We start from the raw sequence: 21,882 nt of genomic DNA, 5'->3' as shown, positions 1-21,882 counted from the left end.
TAATGAATAGCATATAAAAGAAAACCCATATGATGGATAGGTTACTTATACTAGTATCTTATATGGCATGTCACATTAAATTTATGTGGAAACATACATTCGATTTTTGACTCAGCTAAAAAAGGTAGGGCCTGTGTGAATAATATTTTTTTTTTACTTTTTACTCTTATTTTATCTTGAATATAATTGGTTGAGGATTGGGCTCAAGTGGGTACTAGAATATAATATTCCAATAATATTATGTTCTTGATAATGATAGGTATGACTTACAAAGGTAATCAAATGGGCAAGCTATATTATTTATAGATGTACTCGTATGTTTTATTAGCTAGACCTTTTGGGTGGAAAATGTGGTTTGGCAATTGGCATCATAATTAGCCCATCTTGAGGAGGAAATGACTTAATCATAATTTGGCCTTTTTCCATAAGAATCTATTTGATTTTGTTCTCTCTAAAGATATGTTGTTAAAGGATAATGTATATATGTATAAATATATATGGGTTGTTAAACTAGGTTTTGTTTGGCTGCTGTCAAGTTATCGAGTTCGTGTTACCAATTTTTTCGTTCAAAATCTCCGCCAGTTGACGTATAGAAGCTATTATGTAATTTTGATTGTCAAGTTGTTGAAATTTTTACCGAATAATTTTAATCTGAAAATGATATGTTGAGTGGCTTTTTGGGATCACCTAAAGATTATGATGTTTTCGAATAATCGTCAAAAACTATGGAACATAGTTGAACTCTTTACTAATAATCAGCATGTAATCACAAATATCTTTTTATTTTAATTTAGTAATATTAGTATAGAATGTGTTTTTAGTTTTTATAAGAACAATAGATCATGTTTCATATCACAAATTTACAATTTCTCCAATAGACATATATACATACATGAAAAAAATTGGATATTACATGAAATCGATTTACCATGAATATCGAATGTAAGAGTTTGGATTCGAATCTTGGCTCGTCGTAAGTAAGCAAACTCATTCAAATTTATTTAATAGCTTATCATATTATAGTACTAAAATAACTTCCAACTTCTTATTCAACTCGACTCGACTCGACTCGACTCATTCATCATCACTCTACTCATTTAAAAACCTCATCAACGAAACAAGCTGCCGATCGCCTTCCGCTATCGCAACCCTTTGTTTCAAGCGCCGGTTCTCCTCTTCCATCTCAGCTTCTCTAATACGGCTCTCTTGAATTTCCCTTTGCAGCTCGGCTTCATTCACTCGGCCCAGCTCCAGCTCCTGTTGGAGCCGAACATGAGCCGCCTCGAGCTTGGCCAGGGCGTCTCTAGCCCTAGTCCAAGCTCGTTTCCGGTTAAACCAGCTAGCTATTTGCTCCACGTCCAGTCCTGTAGCTGTGGCTAATTCCATCTTCGTCTTTCTAGTTAGGTGGCTGGATGCTTCGAAAGCCGCCTTCAGTGGCTCGATTTGGTGCTTGGCGAAGCGCTTAACCATCGCGCCGAGGCGCTTGTTTTTCATGGTTAGGGTTATTTGGTTCGGTTCTTCTTTTATAGAGAGACATTTCAAGATTTGTGTTTCGTCTTCTTATTTAAGTGACAATTACAAAAGTCAAAATGGAGACGTTGTTAACAAAGGTTATATGGATCTATATGTTTATGTAGGTATTTATGTTGTTAAATTTGGAGAATGCAAGGTCTTTCTTGTAGGTTTTAGATTTTCCTAAGGTTGTGGCTTTGTCGTTCGATAATGGCAAATCCAAGTAAACTTGTGGGTCGGAAAATTTCGTTAAACTCAGTATTTGGAGGTGCCGTCGAATCCATGGTTCGGTTCAAACCTTCAGGATTAGGTTTCACTTTCGTTTTTCGTCCTACTGCACTTCTTCTGCTTGTGCCTATTTGATGCATATAACGATCTTCTTCAGTGTATTTGACCCCGCGAGTTATGTTTCTTGAATCTGTTTTTAGTCTTTAATTTATGTCTTCGACCTAACCAAAACTTTATAAATATTACTTAATAATTTAATTTGTACAAATAGTCAAATACACACTTCTTTAGTTCTAATTTTGTTCGAATATAAGTGGCTCGATTGAAAATGAAGCCTTTAACACAGAAATAATACTTAACTTTCTTAATTTACGTGACAAAGGAAGTATTTACATGCATCATACGTAAAAAGTTACAATTAGAGTTTTGTGCAAGAAAAATAATTACTACTAATACTTATGTCGCTCATAAAATTAGTCATATTTGTCGATGATACATGTTTAATGCACAATTAGTATAGTAAGGAAGAGAAAAGAGAATATTTGGTGAAAATATTTCTTTCAATATAAATGAGAATAATTTTGATGGACATACTAAAATATAAAATAAAAAAATATTTATGAATGAAGAGAATAACAATATAAAAAGAATTAAATAACGGGAAAAAGAAAGAAAAATGTGAAAGAGAGTATTTTTGAAAGAATGCCAATCTCTCTTCTGCACTAGCAAAACTTATAAACAAAAACGAGGTGATCATATATATAGGAGTGAGAGTGTGCATATTTTAATAATTGACGATCTTGTTTCTTAGTTCACTACGATTAATTTGCAAGAAAATTTATAGGTATCATCACATAATGCTTCTTATCACTAATATGTTGGTTCATTCATCAGATATTCAAGCTCCAGTAAATGTTAGCTATTGGAGTTTATGTTGAGTTAAGGTTCCATTGGTCTTAAAATTATTAATAATTTTTATATTAGGAATATAACAAAATATTAAATAAACTTCAACATATGTTCTATCCACATAGCATTAAGTGATGAGATCATAATTGATAAAAAAAAATCATGGTTAGGAGGCTGAATCCAACAGAGGAAGGAGAGCTTCAACTACAGAGCTCATGTGTGGACGAGAGGCGGCTTCGTCTCTCATACACGAAGCAGCGACTTCAGACATCTGTGTCAACCACATCACAACAATCCAAACATGAAAGTCTGCTAACATTTATGATTCACACTGATATATAGTAATAGTATACTTTGCAACTGCCATTTGAGGGTAGTCTCCTTGCCTCCTAGCATCAACACAATCTCTCATCTTGTATTCTCAAAGCTTCGTTTTCGCCTATTTTAACATAGAAACAACATGTCTTATAATTAAGTTAACTTCTTTGCCAAAGATGTGATGGTTTTATTAGTACTTCAAATTTATCCCCTTATGATCCCCACCGACATCAATGTAATTATTACTATTTGGTAAATAATCTATTACCACTACAAAAAATTACTACTCCATATTGAATGTGTGGAACACATGGTTGCATATGACATACGTATAGAAGCGTGTGGCTTGCGCATGAATGCTTGTGAAATGGTTGTGATTCCCAATCACACCATTTTGTAATGCACCTATTCAAAGGCACTTTAACCTTTGTAATAGCCAAAAAAATTAATGATGTAGTTAAACCTCACATATACTACTTATTTTGCCAATCAATTCATGGCATAAATAAGAAAGCTAATTAATGCCACGTCACCTATATAATCGACCCAACATCACCCTCAATTCTTTAACACGCATATCTATATAGATGGCAAATTAAATAATATTGGGGCGTACGAAAATAATATGGATAACTGCCTTAAAAGTCACCAACTTTGTCCGAATTCCGGTTTTTCCCACGAGCTTTAAAATTGGCGTATAAAGTCACAAACTTTGCATTTAGTCGCCGATTTCCCATGATTGTTTTTCCGGCAAAATGTTGAGCTGACGTGCCGTTTTTAAATGATGTGGCGTCTCATGGCAGCTTACATGGGCATCATGTAGTGACTCTGAAAAAAATTAAAGAAATAAATTTAAAAAGCAAAATTCAAAAAATAGAAAAAACTTAAAAAAAAACTTAAAACACAAAATTAAAAAACTTTAAAAAAAACTTAAAACACAAAATTAAAAAATTAAAAAACATAAAATTTTAAAAAACTTAAAACACAAAGAATCATACAGTACTATATTGTTTTCAATTTTTATAGATTGAAGTAAGATTAATGAAAAAACTCACCAGCATCAAAGCCACTACTTCGCAATCGCGCCATTAGCCGCCGATTGAATTCCGGCGACGAATCCTCGCCGCCGACGACTTCCATCGCCTTCTCCACAGCAGTAGAAATGCTTCTCCCTACACTGTCGTCGCGATCAAACAATTTACTCAAACAATCATGAAACCCGGAATCCTGCGAATCACTCTCAAATTCATCATCGTCGATCTCAACTGGATTTCCGTTTCGATCGCCATCTCCGCCGATTCTCTGCTCCCTAATTTCTCTCTCGAAGAAGGAATTGACGAGATCGGACAAATCGGCGGAGTGCTCGCTGCTGCCACTCTCGAACGACCTATCTCTCGACATCTCGTCGAAGGCCGCCGCCATCCTTCCGAACCTCGCCGGAATATTCACCATTTCCGCGATTCCGATTTCCCGCTGAATTCAAAATTGTGGCTGTCTCTAATTTGTTTTTACTGATTCTAGTAGAAATTTTGAGAGAGAGAGTGTTGGAATAGAAGAAGACTGATGAAGCTTTTATAGAGAGAGAAATATGTAAATATGGAGTTAAAGCGAATGGTGAAGATGTCGTGATTATGTTACGATAATGTTTACACCTTGGCTACGAGCGAGAGTCCGGAGGTACGATTGGCTGAGGAACGTGGCTGGGAGGATTCAGACTGCGGTGGGGGACTTGGCGACACAGGGAGAGAGGTTTCAGGCGTTGCGGAGCTGGTGGTGGCGTTGTCGACGATGGAGCTGGTGGCGGTGCTGGGAGTGTTGGAATAGAAGAAGACTGATGAAGCTTTTATAGAGAGAGAAATATGTAAATATGGAGTTAAAGCGAATGGTGAAGATGTCGTGATTATGTTACGATAATGTTTACACCTTGGCTACGAGCGGGAGTCCGGAGGTACGATTGGCCGAGGAACGTGGCTGGGAGGATTCAGACTGCGGTGGGGGACTTGGCGACACAGGGAGAGAGGTTTCAGGCGTTGCGGAGCTGGTGGTGGCGTTGTCGACGATGGAGCTGGTGGCGGTGCTGGGCGGCGGAGGAAGAGGGCTGGCGGAGGAAGGGAGGAAGCAGCTGTGTAAAACGACGTCGTTTTAGGTGTTAGAAACGACGTCGTTTTACGATTTTCCGATGCCGGACACGTCAATATTCAGACATGCCACATAGGATTTTGAGTTGCCGGAAAACACAGGGTCGGGTCGGGTTGGGAAATACCAGACTAAATGCAAAGTTCGTGATTTTATACGCCAATTTTAAAGCTCGTGGGAAAAACCGGAATTCGGGCAAAGTTTGTGACTTTGAAGGCAGTTATCCCAAAATAATATATTCTACTAATTTAGAACACACTTCTTTTTTATGATGCACCACGACAATTGTTCACCATTATGGAATTATATGTTGCAATGTCGATTCATAAAGTATTTATATCGACTCGAAGTTGGTTAAATTCAATTAGAGCTCGAACTTAACTTTTATAGTATCATAAAGTACTTCACTTCACATTTATCAATTCCAATATAATTTTACACATAACTTAAAAGTAAAACCTATGCTTATAAATATACAATTTTAAATAATTTTACATTTAAATTTATACGTCACTTCAACTAGCTACAATTGCACTAATCCACCTCTACGAATCATGACTCCAACTTAAGAAAATCTGCAGTTGTAGTAATTAATTTTGGAGGGTTATTTTTGGAACTTTGTTTTACTAGCAAGAATATATCGATAAACACTTCTTACTATAAATAGTAGCTTCTGGCATCCGCGCAAAAATCTCCAATCACTCAAAAATTCAGCGCGTTTTTTCTTCCTTCAATCACAGATTCAGCAGCTCAGTAGAGCAAGAAACCCGGGAAAAATGGGGTCTCTTTCTCTCTCTTTCACCGACCCCCAACATCAAGAAATGAACATATCTTCCCAGAAATTAGACAAAACCCATTTGTTCAATCTCTTCAAATGCCAGCAAAATTACCTCAACCATTTCTTCCAGAATCTCGACATCTCCCAAACCCTAGCCTTCACGGAGGCTCTATTGAAGGCCGAGGGCACCATCTTCTTCTCCGGCGTCGGGAAATCGGGCTTCGTGGCGCAGAAGATCTCGCAGACGCTGGTCTCGCTCGGCATCAAATCGGGGTTCCTGTCGCCCGTCGACGCGCTCCACGGCGACATCGGCATTCTGTCGGCGGAGGATCTGCTGGTGCTGTTCAGCAAGAGCGGGAATTCGGAGGAGCTGCTGAAGCTGGCGCCGTGCGCGAGGGCGAAGGGGGTTTATCTGATCTCGGTGACGTCGGTGGCGCCGAATGGGCTGACGCGGATGTGCGATTTGAACGTGCATTTACCCCTGGAGAGGGAATTGTGCCCCTTCGATCTGGCGCCGGTAACGTCGACGGCGATCCAGATGGTTTTTGGGGATACGGTGGCGATTGCGCTTATGGGGGCGAGGAATTTGAGCAAGGAGGAGTACGCGTCGAATCATCCTGCTGGGAGGATTGGGAAGTGCTTGATTTTTAAGGTGAATTTTGGGGATTTTTTTAATGTACTGTACTTGTTTTTTTTTTTTGTGTGTGAGTTTGTGATGTGGATTAGGAGGGAAAATTGAAGGATTTAGGGTTTTGAAGCTTGATATGAATGTGGTAAAAGATGCTGAATTGAAATTATGATTTGAAGTATAATGTAACTTTCTTGGAGTTTAATGTTGCTTCAATGGCTGTGCTTTCTTATTTTAGTGGTTGGTGTGGTAAGATTTGGATTGTGTAGAAAATTGAGGAGAATTGTCTAAGTGATATATGAAGGTTGGTGGGATCTGTTTCTTGGAGTATAATTTTTCATGAAAACCGGTGGAAGAAGATTCATTTTTGGTGGATCTTTTATCCGTGTGTCTGTTTTTTCTGTTGCATTCTTAGATTGCATTGCCTCTCCTTTGAAATTATGTGCTATGGTGAATTTCCCGTATTATATCGATTTGTTGTGAATGAGTCCCATATTGGTTGTAGGTGAAGGATGTTATGAAGAAGAAAGACGAGCTTCCAGTGTGCAGGGAGCAAGATCTGATCATGGATCTGCTCGTAGAGCTGACCAGTAAAGGTTGCGGATGCCTTCTTGTGATAAACGACGATTACCATCTGCTCGGTACTTTCACTGATGGTGACTTGCGACGCACATTGAAAGCCAGTGGCGAGGGGATCTTCAAGCTCACTGTGGGAGAGATGTGTAACAGGTGGGTTTACTCGCCCGATTTTATTGTTCTGGCTCATGACTGTATGCCTTTTAGTTGCTGTGTTTGCAAGTAAAACATCTTTTCTTGAAAATGTCATAAAGACTAAAATGCATTTGGGAATCCATAAGTTTTCTATGGTTGCTATGGAGTTGTATAACTTTTAACTTTTAGTCGGCACAAATACTAACTTACCCTCGTACTCAACTTAGATTCTCATTTTGGTGAGTAAGCCCACTTAGAACCACCTTCCATAATGCTTATATGTTACTCCTTCGGTCCATGAAAAATAGTCTCATTTTGCCATTTTAGGGTGTTCATGAAAAATAATCCCATTTCAAAAATGGAAACTTTTTTTTCACACTTTATATACTTTTTCTCCTCTCTCATAATTTACCTACCTCCCCCCCCCCCCTTCTTACTTTACCAATTTATCATTAAAACCCATGCCGTCCATAAATGAAACTATTTATTGTGGACGGAGGAAGTAGTATGTTTTCTTATGATCTGGCGAAAACTTGATTTATGTATAATTTCTGAAGGAAATTGGCAGTTTCTTGTAATAAAATCTAGATTTTGGTTTGTTTATGAAAAAACTAAACAATTGGTGAAATTTACAGCCTATTTTGCGTCATGGTACTCTGTTTCTGATCATTTTTCTTCCTCGGCCATTTGTTGGATGAATTCTAAATTGTTGTATGGCAAAAAGGCGAAGGGTGTGGCTCGGTAATAGGCATGAGAAGGAGGGGGGGTAGGCAGGCTAGTTCTGCTATTAGTTTTCTTGCAATTTCTGGCGCTTAGACATTGTTTAACAGAGACAAGATTTTGTAGGAACATGTTTCTAGTTCACAAAGTCGAATACTGACATGGCAAGGCCTTGTTGAAGCATAGAAACTGGCTCTAACTTCTTCCACCCTTCCTCATATTTTAACTCTATATTAGGTCGGTTTATCAGCTGCTACGTGTGATCTATTCTCGGGACCATATGCATTTGCTTCTTGATTTTTGATTGAGAAAGTTCAACAACTCTTATATGTTTATTCCAGGAACCCGAGGACCATTGGCCCCGAAGCCATGGCTGTGGAGGCAATGCAGAAGATGGAGTCTCCTCCGTCACCAGTGCAGTTCTTGCCTGTCATTAATGATGAAAACGTCGTGATTGGTATCGTCACGTTGCATGGGTTGGTCTCTGCTGGCCTGTGATTGCAGTCAGACATCATCCCTCAATTCCGCCATTTATTACTTCCTATCACTATTCTTTCCCAATCCTGTGATCGAGTTGCCCTACCGTCTCTGCAAATTCGATTTCTTGAATGCTTTAAAGATGGCCATACATCAAAGACGAAGAAGAGGGCGGTGACGGTGACAGCAACGGTCCTAGTTGAAGCCTTGACGCTTGAGATTGTGTTGAAATTAAAATGCTGTGATGTTTAGATATTGGCTAGTGTTGTAAAATAGCAAAAGGGGTTTGGAAAATGATGTAGTTAAATGAATGCTTTTGTGCTTATCATTCAGCCAAATTCTTCCATTTTAGAATTGCTAGCATTTACTTATCATTTGCTGGCTATTTGGTTTTTGCAATGTTTAAATGAAAGGTGAAATATAATTTGCTTGATATGTTTAATGATTTTTAATTTAAAGCATGTCCTAACTTGATATAGTAATATTTTTCCCAATTTGTAAATATTCTTCAATAATTTTACTCGATAACTCGATTTATACAAATTTGTAGTAGTACTTCATTGATTCTGCTATTATTAAGTTGTTTGCGTACATTTTATTTATTTATTGGTAATATTGATACTATAAAGTCAATTTCAATTCAAAAATGTTTATATTTTAGTTAGCTAAATAGGTGGAATATTTTAGCTATAAGATTTACTCATAAATCTTTAGTAAAAAAAATAAAAATAATGAATTAAGCAAAAAATTTAGTATTATTTCCTCCGCAGTGGTGTTGCTATAAGCGCCGCCGTCGACCACCCATGTATCCGCCGTCGACTACCACAGCGCCACCGCTCTCTTCGGTGAACCCCGCCCTCCCAACCCACTTCTCCCACCAATACCACACACTTTTCTCCCAGCGTCACACTTTTCCAGTGAGTACTTCTAAACACCATCACTCAATCACTATCACTATAATATGGCATTAATTAAGATAATTTCTCAATCTCGCAGCTGATTTTCAACCCCAAAAAGAGTCCTTTTAATCGTGGCCTGCAATTGAGGCTCGTGTTAGGGCCCGCTTTTGCTTCAATTTCGGGATATCCATATGGTGAGTACCACAATGCTGCTGATTTCATGGTTTTAGGTTTCGGGTTTCGAATTGATTACTCTTTGTTTTCTTCTTCCCAGAGGAAAGTGAAAGCAGCGCCTATGATCCAGAGCTACGGAGAGTGCTTGAGCTCGCGTCTGATTCTGAATTATATGAACTTGAAAGGATTTTATTTGGGCGAAGGTGTTTTTCCCTTTTCATTCACCTATTAGCTGCTTGATGAAATGCTTGTAGCTGCAGATATGTTAGGCAATTTAGTGATTTCGGCTGAAGTTAGGTTGATTTATTATAATCTGCCTTTTATATATTCATCATTTCAGTTTCTTCAGTCCACTGTTGAAGTCAGTTTTGAAAAGGGATGAAATTGACCATTTTATGACCGGAGAAGATCCGGATGAGAGGGAAGATTATATCTCGATGCTTGAATCTCGATTTTTCTTTCTCGCTGCTGATGCACGGTCAACATTGAGGTTATTCTATGCATAGCTGTTAATGCTCGTCCTTTTAGCTAGAATTTATTAGAAACAGCAAGCATTATCTCAATTAAGCGAAGAACATCGTAGATCTGTCGAAATAGACTCAAATTCAAGGTTTGAATCTTGTTCGTAGCAGGGGCTGGAGGCCGTCGTATAGAAGTGTATTGCTTGGAGTAAGGAAAAAGTTAAAAGTTCCTTGTTCAGCTAAATTATCGGCTGAAGATCTAGAAGTCGAGATTTTCCTTCATCTCTTACATGAATATTCGAGGTGATTATAAAAGTATTATGCTTTTACTTCAAGAGCAAAGACGATCAATTTGTTTAGTTGCATAACTGCATTAGGATTGACTTTGATTTTGACAATTTTGGTTTGTATCATTGCTTTGGCGGTCTTAACACTTCATCTCTCCATATGAGTGTTCTTGTTTTCAGAAAAAGATAAATTGGCAGTCAAAGATTTATTATTTCCTGTTTCAGCTTTCTAAATTTATACACACACACTCACAGCGATAGCTTCCAGATTGTGGCTATTTATGTTCAGTCTCCGGAGAAAAAAAGTATTTGCATGATTTCAAAACCTGTTGTGTAGTTGGAGTATGTTAAGTCTCTTCCTCGTTTACCTGGAAACTAACTTTATTTACTTGTTTTTTACTTTCCATAGTAAAGAACAAGAAAACTTTTCAAGCTCAAAAGTAAGCTCAAAAAATGATGGGCCTAACTCTCTCGAGCAAGGACTCAGCAGCTGGAAGGTGCAGAAACTTGCAGCTCTTGGGATTGGAGCAACAGATATCCGCTCAATTATATTAAAGGTATGATGGTTGCTGTCACTCTTTGCCTGTCTTCGTTTCTGTTTGCTACTTTGGTTCACCTGTACTGTTTCTACTTAGGGTGGTGGGATGCTTACATTGGAGAAACTGTTGGAATTGGTAAGGAATTGCCCGTCTTTTTATTTAAAACGTGTTCTTATTGTAATTCTGACTCAGTATCCAATTGTTTGTAGTTAGGAGGGAATGTTTCGGTGGAAGCTGCCAAATATACGATGAAGAAAGAATTAATCAGAAAGGTCCTCAATGAGAGTCTTTTTATCCAAATTAACATTTTGAGAGGCTAGAAAACTTATCCGAACGTGGCTTTCAATGTGTTTCTAAATTCATTGTATTTGGTTTGCAGGGTGGGCAGTTGGCGGCTATCAACTTGGAATCTGGAGTGGCCTTTCTTGCTGCTAGACAGGTGACTTATTTTGCTCATTTGAATTATTTATGGAAGGCTGACTATGCTTCAAAATTAATTTTGAATGTGTTCGTTTCATTCTTGTTAGTAGTTACTTTTATATGGTTCGTAAATTTGTTTGATTGTCATAAAAAAGTATTCTTCGCCTTAAACATACTTGTCACTTGTCAGGGTCTAAAAGCTGCTGCGGCTCGGTATTTGGGGCTCAGGAGTATAACACAGTTATTTGGCCCACTGTAAGGACTCTACTTTACTCAACTTTTTACTTTAGGTCATGGAGTCCGGGCTTGCCTCACGCTTACAATATCCATTTATCTTCATTTGAACTCCTTATTTATTACCTCTCCACATCTCAGAGTCATGAGTTCTTTGATCTTCATTGGTTCGACATCAACCTAAAAAATTGTAGTAGCAGTAGTTATGAAAGAAGCAGGGTCTGGCTTTATTTTACTGAGGCTCAACGGGATAATAGTTCGTGTTATATGATACGAGGAGCATGGATGACTTGTAACCTATCTTTAGATTCACTGATCCCGGGATCAGTCCATATACATGCCAAATCCTTGACCAATTTTCCTTTCGAAACTTGACCCTTGTGGCGAAGTACTATACTCGCACGTGATATTCATGTCAAGTCGGTATCTGATTTCTGCTTCGGCTTCAATTCTGGAAATGTGTTAACCTATTACGATCCTATTTTGTGTAGCATGTGGGGTACCCTGTTGGCGGATGTTTTCATTCAAATGCTCGGAACTGATTATGCACGGATCTTGCGAGCCATATACGCAATAGCTCAGGTAATCCGAATTGCTGAAAATAGTTACACACATAGACTACTCTCCCCTAATTCAAAGTATATCTCTTTCAACTATTTCCCTTCAGATTCGGATATATCGCTCTACACACGACAAAAGCTAATATAACGTGAGAAGCCTCGTATGTCAGCGCGCTTTCTAAGCTCTCCGGAAAGGTACTGCCTCGACATCTTGGAGCTTAAGCTTCTTCAGACCCAAGGACTCGTTCAGATGGGAAAATATGTTTTACTTTTGTTCCAATATCTCTCTGATTGTACATAAACTGCGGTAGGGAAAAGTGTTTGTTTGTGTATAGGAAATTTTTATTTGTGTGACATTATGCTTAAGTTACAAAAGATTCAATTTTCATCAAATTTCTCCATCCCAAAACTCTTCAACTGAGTTGTAATCTCCATGATCTTGAACAACAAATATATCTCCTGAGAATCCTTTTGCTTGAGGAATCTTTTGAATCTTGCAGATCTCTTCATCACTTAGTTGCCAGTTGAAAACTTCAAGATTTTGCTTCATTCTCTCCTTGTTGAAGCTCTTAGCTATGGGAGTTGCACCATCTTCAACTATCCATCGTAATGCCACCTTTAGCATTCAATTCGAGATTTACTGAGTCAGTCATATATTACAAAACGCTCAAACCAAAAAGATGACGAGTAACAGAGTAGCAGTATAGAATATAAACAGCCTAATAGTAACGAAAGTGAAAGCCCGCACGGGCTTAACTCAGTTGGTTCCTGGGTGGTAGATTGTCCCTAAGCAGACAGGATCGAATGCTGGCAGCCGCAGTGTGGGAGTTTCACCACTGTGGTGGCTCCTTGTGTGCTGGTTACCAGTGTAAGTTCCTCCCACCTAATGGGCCGCTGAGGTACCGTGTTTGAACCCCTCCATAGCGATGTCGGGCCGGGTTATGGGGGCGCCTGGGGTGAGCGAATCACCTTTTGTCCCTAAGTAACGAAAGTGAAAACTTTTTATATGGGCTATGCTCGATAAAAGCTCAAAAAAATCAAATCGACACGGTCCCGACTATGTACCTGTGCTATGGACTTGTTTCTGGAAGCTGCGATTTCTTTGAGGATCGGACTTTCCATAACAGCGAGGCTTCCCCAAAACGCACCGTTTGCTCCTAAAGGAGACCATGCCGAGACATGGATATTCTTCTCTTTGCAAAATTGAATCAATTTTCGTTGCTGCCATGCTACATTCATCTCCACCTAATTAATTCAACAACAAGAAAATTGTTCTAATTTTTTATAATTGAAAATAACTATTTAAAAATTATTGTTCGATATGATAAAACGATTGTGCTTGTGAGTAAAAATGATAGTCCGATCCGACAAACCTGATTGACCGATGGTCGAACGGTGGCAAATTCCAAGATTTTAGAGAGCTTAGCAGAGCTGAAGTTGCTGACACCAATGGACTTAGCCAATCCCAACTTATAACACTCTTCCATGGCTTCCCAAACCCCTTTCACATCAAAATGAAGCAAGTCTTCTGCTCTCAGATTGTACACGTCACCAGATTTCTTGATTCTTAGTGGCCAGTGTATAAGGTAGAGATCCACGTAATCAAACTTTAACTTGCTGCAAATCAAGTAGTACAAAATTATCATTAAATTGCACTCGTAATTTTCAATTTATGTCTATGTCTAATGCTTGTGTGAAATGTTGTGATTTTGAGCTTAATTAGTCACTAAATCATAAATCATAAATCAAGATTAGTAAATTGGATTGTGAACAATCTAGTCTGAAAGAGTTTTACATTTTGGGTGATCAAGTGAATTTAATTTGATAATATTATTATTTCAATTTTCAACCATTCATATAAAATGTTCTTATTATTATGAGCCTGAGCTAGTGTATATTTTTCATAATTATCCATATATGATAGTAGTAAGAAATTCAATCCATTCTTAGATTCAACTATGAACATGTCCACTCTTATTTTTATTCCTTTCTTAGACATGTCAAATTAAATGAGTCCCTATTTTGACAAAAATCGATTTTTGAATCTTTTTTTATATATTTCCTTTTTTTAATTATTTACTTTAATCACTCTTGTAGTTATATCACTAAATATTATTTTTATAAATTTTTGTGTCGAAAAGAAACGTCTCGGCTAATTTGGGGTTGCAGAAGTATATTTATTCCTTTTCATATTTTTAATTACTACTTTTATAGTACTAGTAATATTTTCTACAAAAATTACAACGATCTTAAGAATCTACCAAAAGTTAGTTGATGAAATGATTTAGTTAGATCCTTGATATATTAGCAACAGTCCAAAAATAAATCGATATTAATTTCCTAAAACAGAATAAATAAATGACAAAAGATAAAAGAATAGTAAAAAAAATGAGAATATAAAATTTTAATTAATTACTACCATATACTACCTAAGAGTTTCCTTGAGGGCAGGAAGCACTTGATCACGATGATTGTCGTTAACATTCAATTTAGACGTAACAAACACTTCGCCGCGGCTCTTGATGAGGCCGCGCTCCACCGCCTCCGCCACCGCCCGCCCGATCGCTTCTTCCTGGCCGTACATGGCCGCGGTGTCAATGTGGCGGTAACCGGCGGCGATGGCGTCGACTAGGATGGCGGTGAGCTCGTCCAAAGTCGGCGCCGGAAGTGCGGCCGTTCCGAACCCTAGCGCCGGCATCTTATGGCCGGAATTCAACAATATTTCACCAACAACCATCTTTTTTTAATTAATTAGCTATTGCTCAAAATTAATTAGCAAGATTTTTGTAGCATGCAAAATTATGTACTATACTGAAAATACCAATTTGGTGGATGAACATTGGTATTTGTAGATGCGTTATTTATATATATGGCTCGCAATAATCACAAGCACGCAAATTTGAATTCCGAATTGCATTTGCACGTCCAATTTGAATTATGTGTGTGAATAAGATTACTAATACAATATAAGAGTTTAAAGTTACAACTAATTATAAATGTCAAATTGAGTTGGTCTACGATTTCAGCCGCCTAGATATACTGTTGGCCCCAAATACAAACATGTACTATCTCAATAACGAGAAATTGATATTAAAAAATCTCAATTACTTCATTATTTACTTTGATGAATTAACTAAATTTGTGTTTATTTAATCATATTATCTTTTAAGTAAGCAATCATGTATTTTTATCAATCTATAATATTACGAAAGTAAAGGCCCTTAAAAAATCTAGTACTATCTGATCAGTTTGTCTGTAAATAAGAATATTATTAAGAGGAACTGGAAACCATTTTTATTTCAACTATATTTATAAAATTATTAGCAAGAGCGTGAATTGATACGACCCTAATTTTATATAAAAAAGGAATCTAATAAACATTGCATGACCTTCTATTCGAGGGGCAATGGAAATTAAGTCATAATATTCCAGATAAAATCTAAAATTTGTATGTATACGACTATTAATGGTGGGGGAAGGGGAAGTCAATTATTTTATGGGAGATAATATAATAATAATGAAAATTGGGATAAAGATATAAGAAAAGTCCATTTGATTCGATTGTTACTTTTTCTATCGAGATTCTTTAATTGCAATTTGTTGATTATTTTTCATCTTCCGGATAAAGATACGTTGATCTTACTTTCGTTTCAAAATAATTGATATTCACGTCTTTCTTTTTAATTAGCAAGATTTTTTTATTACAACATGTAATAAAATAAAAAAGTTGCTTGACACACCATTTGCAAAGTCCATATTTTAATTAGTCACAAAGTATCGGCCCAATAAAATAGCCCATTGGACCTAAACTATCCCCTTAGCACACCTCGAGTAATCGGTCTTTATGGGCCGGCCTGAGCCCACTAGTGAGAATCCGGGTTGTTATTAGGCCCAAAATTTTGTCTGGCCCATCGATGATCTAGCCTATTTTGATACTTTCAATTAGATTTAAATAAGTCAAAATTATTTGAATTAACTATGAATAAGTACAATTTATAATAGTATTAGTTAAGAAAACAACAATTCAAAAGCAACATGTATAGCTAAAATATTGTTTTTGTCATTAGCTATAAACTAACACCACGTTAAAGACAACTTTACATAACAAATGTTACTTCCTAGATGCAATTTAAAATTGAGGCAAGATTCATTATTTATTGAGTTGAAAATGATGGGTTGATGTTGTGTCATGGTTTAATCGTTGAATTAGGCCGAATTCCAAATTAACGTTAATAGCAAAGCGCATCTATTTACCTAAACCTTCATACTACAAAAATTAACCTTCATACTACAAAAATTAAATATTCCCAAAAACACGTTCAATACTTCCATTCAATTTATGTAAGTTGATCTATTGATTACATTAGTATCTAAGATAGTATCTAAGAAACATGAGTAATGGATTATCAGTTGAACTCCTCATCGAGCTCCAATAATTTATTGGTGCAATTTGTATTTCTAACTCTTGGTATCCCACTAAATAAAAAAGCAAAATGTTTAATCAAACACATAAAATGCCACTCAATTAAGTCATTGAGTACCTTGCTCCATTTGCCCCAAATCTTGGTTATATGATTATTAATAACTAATAAGACATTTGATTTATAAATTAAATAAAATGTCTTATTCATAATTTAAAAACCAATACATTTTATTGCTTTGTAGAACATGCACACATGCCCTGCCGCGTTGATTTTTTCAACCACTTAAATATTTTGAATTAAATAAAAAGTCGTCGAGCTGTCCAAAGATTCATATAGATTTAATATACAATACTACTAAAATAACTTTCTCATAAAAATTATTTTAAAAATTTTACTATAAAATTATTTTCAATGTCCTTGAAAGGCATGTTTTATGGCAGAGACAAGGACACATCCTTTGTTGCTATCGATTTCTTAATCACTCTTCGTTATTTAATAAAACAGTTGCAATTACCAACCACACATGTAGAATCATTTTTAGAAAAATAATTTGTCACATTTTCCAATTGAGGACCACGCATGTGTGACAAGAAAACACGAGAATGAAATAAATATTGGATCTTTTTGCATATATATATTGTGAGTTTTAACTTATGCTTAAGGCTAATTAAAGCTATAAAAAGTACTATAACTAAGATTCTCACCATGGTCAATATTTAATTTTACTTTCTTTTATGAGTGTACAGGAGTGCATTTTAGAGTTTTCAAATTATACTAGCCACTAAAAAAATTCAATGATATGCGATTGGTTATATAGATTATTTATATAGCCACAAAATTATTCAAAATTAGCCATTTCAGTATTTCTAAAAAAACTTATGTGTTGAGGACTTGAGGTAGTACTTTTAATATTTCAAGCAATGTTAGGTAGGTGATAAAATATCATAATCTTTTTTAAAGAATAGGCGATTACATTTTAAAATTTTCATGCACTCCACATTCGCATATTACATAGATTATGTTAATTTAGGACTATTTGTTAGCATCACTCTAATTTATTTCATGTTTAAAATTATTTATTTTATAAATCTAATTCAATTCTATACCTCACAATCTACTTTGATAGCATTAACTTATATATAGAAATGTGCATGATAGTATTACATATAAATCTAATTCAATTCTTATACCTCGTAATCTACTATTCACGTTATTAATTAATGATATAAAGAGAGAGAAATGTAATAGCATTTACATACTATCATATCATGGGTATATTCATCTGTGAATATCGTTCTTTTACATTTTATTTTTTCATTTTATACGCTTAATTTGGTTCTAATGAAAATGTGGATCAAACGAGAATGATGCTCAAGAATTATTTTCACATAAGCATATTATAACATTTTGTTTGAAATATTTTATAAAAATCTTGATCATGGTAAAGTATAAAATTAAGGGACCACATACTTATATATGTGAATTTAAAATATGTTTTAAGGTTTTGAAATATCAAATTTTAAAGTAATTATAAAATCTTAAATCGTGCTCCTCTTGCAAGTAAGAAAGAGTTTCAACCATATATAATAAAAAGAGGGTCGTGATTTTGAGGGATATTGTGTTTTTTAGCCCAAATTTATAATTTACTTACCAATCTTAGCCACCAAAATCAAATCCAAACCAATTTAATTTGAATTTTTGGCATTTCCCAACCTACATTACGTGTGTGTAAATAGGTGGATTTGAATTGGATCATTACTCCAATAGTAAATACTCCATGGGTGACAGATTACACAAAGATTTGAGTAATAAAATGAAACGTGTAGTATCAAAATCACATAATCCTTTAGCCAAAATATCCTATAGTATTATCATTTAATTAAGTGGCATGATTGAAGTAAATCTATAAATATTGCTAATATAAGAAACAGACGTGACACGTTCATGTATCGTGCTTAAAGTAGAAAGCTTAATATATCATCCGTGACGTCATCAATTGTGGTTAATAATAGTAATACCTAAGAATATTGGGACCAAACCGCAAAAACAGATTTTAATTCCGATCCGCCAATCACATGCCTTCCTTCTTATCTCTTCTAGCAATTGTCGCTCTCATCTATCAAATTTATTTATGTTAACTACTTAATTATTTCCCCAAATAAAAGCATTTTTCAAATAAAATTGTACTACTATCAAGCAACTTGACAACTGTGATATGGATATTCTATCGTCTTCTTATATAGTATTATTCATATGTACTATATTGTATAGTTCGTAATGTTACTGTGCTTTTCATATTATTAAAAAAAATCCATTTAATTAATATGCGAAGCTAACGAGTCTTATCTTTTTTTTTCGTATGTCGGGATACAGGATGATATATAGCTATGACTTAATATTGAAAAGTTATCTCTATATAAAATATACATTCAGATAATTATCTAATTATAATCATGATATTAGTAGTTTTGATGGTGATATTGATAAATATAGCCAAATATACATTTGATTTAATTTTTCTATTTCAACTTGGTGCCTATGGATATTGTTATGGTTGGAGTAGTTCTAGTGTATTCAAATTCGATAGGCGTGCGTTTATTTAATATTAAAATAATTAAAGCATGAAAATTTAGAAAAATACAAGAGTATATAATTGTATAACGATAATAAAAAATTTATACTATTATCTAAACATTTTATATGAAATAAATACCAAACTATATTTAAAAATATCAAAAGTTGACTTTGCGCCTACTAATAGATATTAGTCTAAACAAATATTAAATCGTTTATTACCAAGCATCCAAGCAATGAAGGTCATTTGTGGTAAAAAAATGCTGTCCCCCCTTCCCCAACTAAAAAAAATCAAATATTAAATTCATAATCATAAGTAAATTAACCATGTGGGGTTCTCTTGTTAAATACTACTCCCTCCGTCCCCTAATAGGAGTCGTTCTTTGACCGGGCACGAATTTTAAGAAATGTAGAGAAAAATTGGTTGAAAAGGTTGGTTGAATGTGGGACCCACATTTTTATATTGGTTTTATAATAAAATGTGAGTGTAGTGAGTTAGTGGAATGTGGGGCCTACTACCATATATGGTAAAAATGAAGAGTGACTCTTAATGAGGGACGGCCCAAAATGGAAATTAGCGACTCTTATTCGGGGACGGAGGGAGTAGTATTTTATATTGATTATTTCTGTGGGTTGGAGAGCGGTTTACATTGGATATATCTCAATTATTGTACGTTGACCTAAAGCTTCATATATTTATTTCATTTTTCTATGCTTTTTTCGTCATGGGTGATGAGACTTCTTTAATTTGCTACAGTATTTAATTTGGAACTAATTTTTATATTTGAATCAGCCTAGTTCATTCCGGACAAACTATGGATTCCAACTAGACAAATTTGATTAGTATCCGAATTTGAAATACTCCTCTAATTTTATCATTTATATATAAATATTTAGAGATTGAATAAGATTGTGGGATATCACATTGTTTGACATTTGATCGAATTCAACTTCATTCCGAGCGAGATAGGCTCGAGGATTTTATAAATCCGTTAAAGTTTAATTTTAAAATTTTCAATTAATCATAAATGCATCTCCAAACTATTCATAAATCTTGTACTAGTACTTATAAGCATTTTAATTCCATACCCACAAGCCTTAACACTAGGAACATATTTACTTACACTTTTATTCATAGGTTTTACATACTACTATTTTCTTTATACAATATCTTTATATTTTGTGAAGTGTAAAGTACTACATGAAATGCTATGACGATTGTAATATTTTATTAATCTGCGCATTATACAAAGTGATTGCACACTACATGAAGTGCTCAATGCCTAACTCCATTGTTGATACTTAAAGCTTGTTACTAACATCCTTTTTAGTTAGTTAACTACTCCCATAATTTTGTTCTGCCGTTTAGAAAGATATGTAAAGCAAACAATAATAAATCAAAAATCTTGGTGTTATGTCAATTCAAAAGTATTAGTTTTTCACAATTTTTTGTTATGATAGATATATCAATTTTTTTGTAATAAAGATTTAAAGACCATGGCACTATTAAAACCAATTTAAAAAACTCACAAAGGACCACTAGAAGTGGGACCCTTCTTTATTCACATAAGATCATGCTTCACATGACTAAATAAATAAAGTGGAAAAGACGTATCCAATTAGAACATTCACTAACCACTTAACACTAGTTTTCATTTTTCACATATTGAAAATGCATAAAATTAAATATGTACAACATCACCTAATTTAGAGCTAATTTGACTTTTTTCCATATAGTCTATCCATTGGATTTAATTTGAGTTTCCTAATACTATAACAATAGTTTCAAACTTTCAATGCTTATGTAAGAAGAGAGATTTTTTTCTTCAAATGTGAGACACATATATTGAGGATAATAATTCATTGAAGTGATTATGAGATGAAACGCGTCAAAGTTTATTAATCTAAGAGAACTTATTTTAATTAAATAAATATTAGTAGTATATTTTATGTGTCCCACTAACTTAATAAATTTATTATTAGTAAACATAATTGCTTTAGCACTAAGTAAGATAAATGAATGGGATAGGAAGATTGGTTAATATTCAAGTGAAGGCCCAATAAATTTGTGACACTTGGAGAAGAGGGGATAGTACGTGTCACCAAACGGTCACGCTATCATATCCCAATTTTGAGATGTGGCAGATAAGAATCAGGTGGGTTGCGGGAGTATAAATGTGCACGAGAATTGTCACGTTTTCACCACGTGGCATTAAAAGCGTGATTCACGGAACATGTTGTCTCACGTGGTGTTTGTTTTATCACAGCTACCCCTTTAGCCGGTTGCCTATGTATATACTCCGTATTAAATTATTTTACAAATTTCTGTATTTTAGAACTTTAATTTTGTAGTACTCCTACTATTGTTTTTCATAGCGTTGAAAAAAAAAATTAAATATCTAAAAATTTATGATTTGAAAATTTGTTCTGTTACTCTGAATAAACATATGTGCTTTATGAATTTTTTTTTTACAGTGAAGTAGACATTCTTTGAAACCAAATATTCTGTTTATCTAAATTATGGAATTTGGTAGTGGTTGAATCAATAAAAGATGGTACTACTTTAAAAATATCCTTCTTTATGCTAATTATAATATGAACGAAGATTGATCAATTAAAGAAAGATCGAATCTAATTGTGGTTGAAATGGTAAAAAAAATCATCAAAATAGTACACAATCTTTTATTTGGACATCAACTAGCAAGTTTTGACACATTTAGTTGCAAGCATATATTACTACTTTCTATGTCCCACACCCGCTAATTGAAATATTTTTAATTTCATATAGGATTTTATATAGTGTTATTTTCTGAATAAAGTAGAGAGAATAAAATAAGATATCAAAAAAATAGATAGAGTGATATGTGTATATTAAAAAATGTGTCATTTAAAG

At 34.9% G+C, this 21,882-nt stretch overlaps 3 protein-coding genes across 3 annotated transcripts; 2 read left to right on the top strand and 1 right to left on the bottom strand.

The window, feature by feature from the left end:
• Positions 1-5,766: 5,766 nt before the first annotated feature.
• Positions 5,767-8,768, top strand: LOC121762531 (probable arabinose 5-phosphate isomerase). The gene is made up of 3 exons (XM_042158438.1): positions 5,767-6,533; positions 7,015-7,238; positions 8,282-8,768. Exons 1-3 carry the CDS (start codon positions 5,880-5,882, stop codon positions 8,436-8,438), a joined length of 1,035 nt encoding a protein of 344 aa, XP_042014372.1. The 5' UTR covers positions 5,767-5,879; the 3' UTR covers positions 8,439-8,768.
• Positions 8,769-9,142: 374 nt separating this feature from the next.
• Positions 9,143-12,384, top strand: LOC121763088. Its single transcript, XM_042159152.1, has 12 exons — positions 9,143-9,334; positions 9,414-9,510; positions 9,591-9,693; positions 9,831-9,980; positions 10,123-10,254; positions 10,648-10,795; positions 10,874-10,912; positions 10,987-11,049; positions 11,157-11,216; positions 11,388-11,452; positions 11,923-12,013; positions 12,099-12,384. The coding sequence occupies exons 1-12, from the start codon at positions 9,221-9,223 to the stop codon at positions 12,132-12,134; spliced, it is 1,098 nt and encodes a 365-aa protein (XP_042015086.1). The 5' UTR covers positions 9,143-9,220; the 3' UTR covers positions 12,135-12,384.
• On the bottom strand, positions 12,372-14,772 carry LOC121763089 (methylecgonone reductase-like). Its single transcript, XM_042159153.1, has 4 exons — positions 14,421-14,772; positions 13,365-13,608; positions 13,057-13,236; positions 12,372-12,607 (listed from the first exon to the last, which is right to left on the bottom strand). The coding sequence occupies exons 1-4, from the start codon at positions 14,726-14,728 to the stop codon at positions 12,380-12,382; spliced, it is 960 nt and encodes a 319-aa protein (XP_042015087.1). The 5' UTR covers positions 14,729-14,772; the 3' UTR covers positions 12,372-12,379.
• Between the last annotated feature and the right edge of the window lie 7,110 nt (positions 14,773-21,882).

This window comes from Salvia splendens, chromosome 13, assembly GCF_004379255.2.
Source record: "Salvia splendens isolate huo1 chromosome 13, SspV2, whole genome shotgun sequence".
NCBI classification, from domain to species: domain Eukaryota; kingdom Viridiplantae; phylum Streptophyta; class Magnoliopsida; order Lamiales; family Lamiaceae; genus Salvia; species Salvia splendens.
Note: the sequence above shows the minus strand (reverse complement) of the source record. Positions and strands in the feature narration are given on the sequence as shown.

Bases quoted from the DNA above. Each gene is read 5' to 3' on its own strand.
- LOC121762531 (XM_042158438.1), top strand. From the start codon at position 5,880: ATGGGGTCTCTTTCTCTCTCTTTCACCGACCCCCAACATCAAGAAATG. The intron at 6,534-7,014 runs GTGAATTTTGGG...TATTGGTTGTAG, and splicing joins GGAAGTGCTTGATTTTTAAG to GTGAAGGATGTTATGAAGAA. The intron at 7,239-8,281 runs GTGGGTTTACTC...TGTTTATTCCAG, and splicing joins GTGGGAGAGATGTGTAACAG to GAACCCGAGGACCATTGGCC.
- LOC121763088 (XM_042159152.1), top strand. From the start codon at position 9,221: ATGTATCCGCCGTCGACTACCACAGCGCCACCGCTCTCTTCGGTGAAC. The intron at 9,335-9,413 runs GTGAGTACTTCT...TCAATCTCGCAG, and splicing joins CCCAGCGTCACACTTTTCCA to CTGATTTTCAACCCCAAAAA. The intron at 10,796-10,873 runs GTATGATGGTTG...GTTTCTACTTAG, and splicing joins TCCGCTCAATTATATTAAAG to GGTGGTGGGATGCTTACATT.
- LOC121763089 (XM_042159153.1), bottom strand. From the start codon at position 14,728: ATGGTTGTTGGTGAAATATTGTTGAATTCCGGCCATAAGATGCCGGCG. The intron at 13,609-14,420 runs GTAGTATATGGT...CTTGATTTGCAG, and splicing joins GCCCTCAAGGAAACTCTTAG to CAAGTTAAAGTTTGATTACG. The intron at 13,237-13,364 runs GTTTGTCGGATC...TGAATTAATTAG, and splicing joins TTCGACCATCGGTCAATCAG to GTGGAGATGAATGTAGCATG.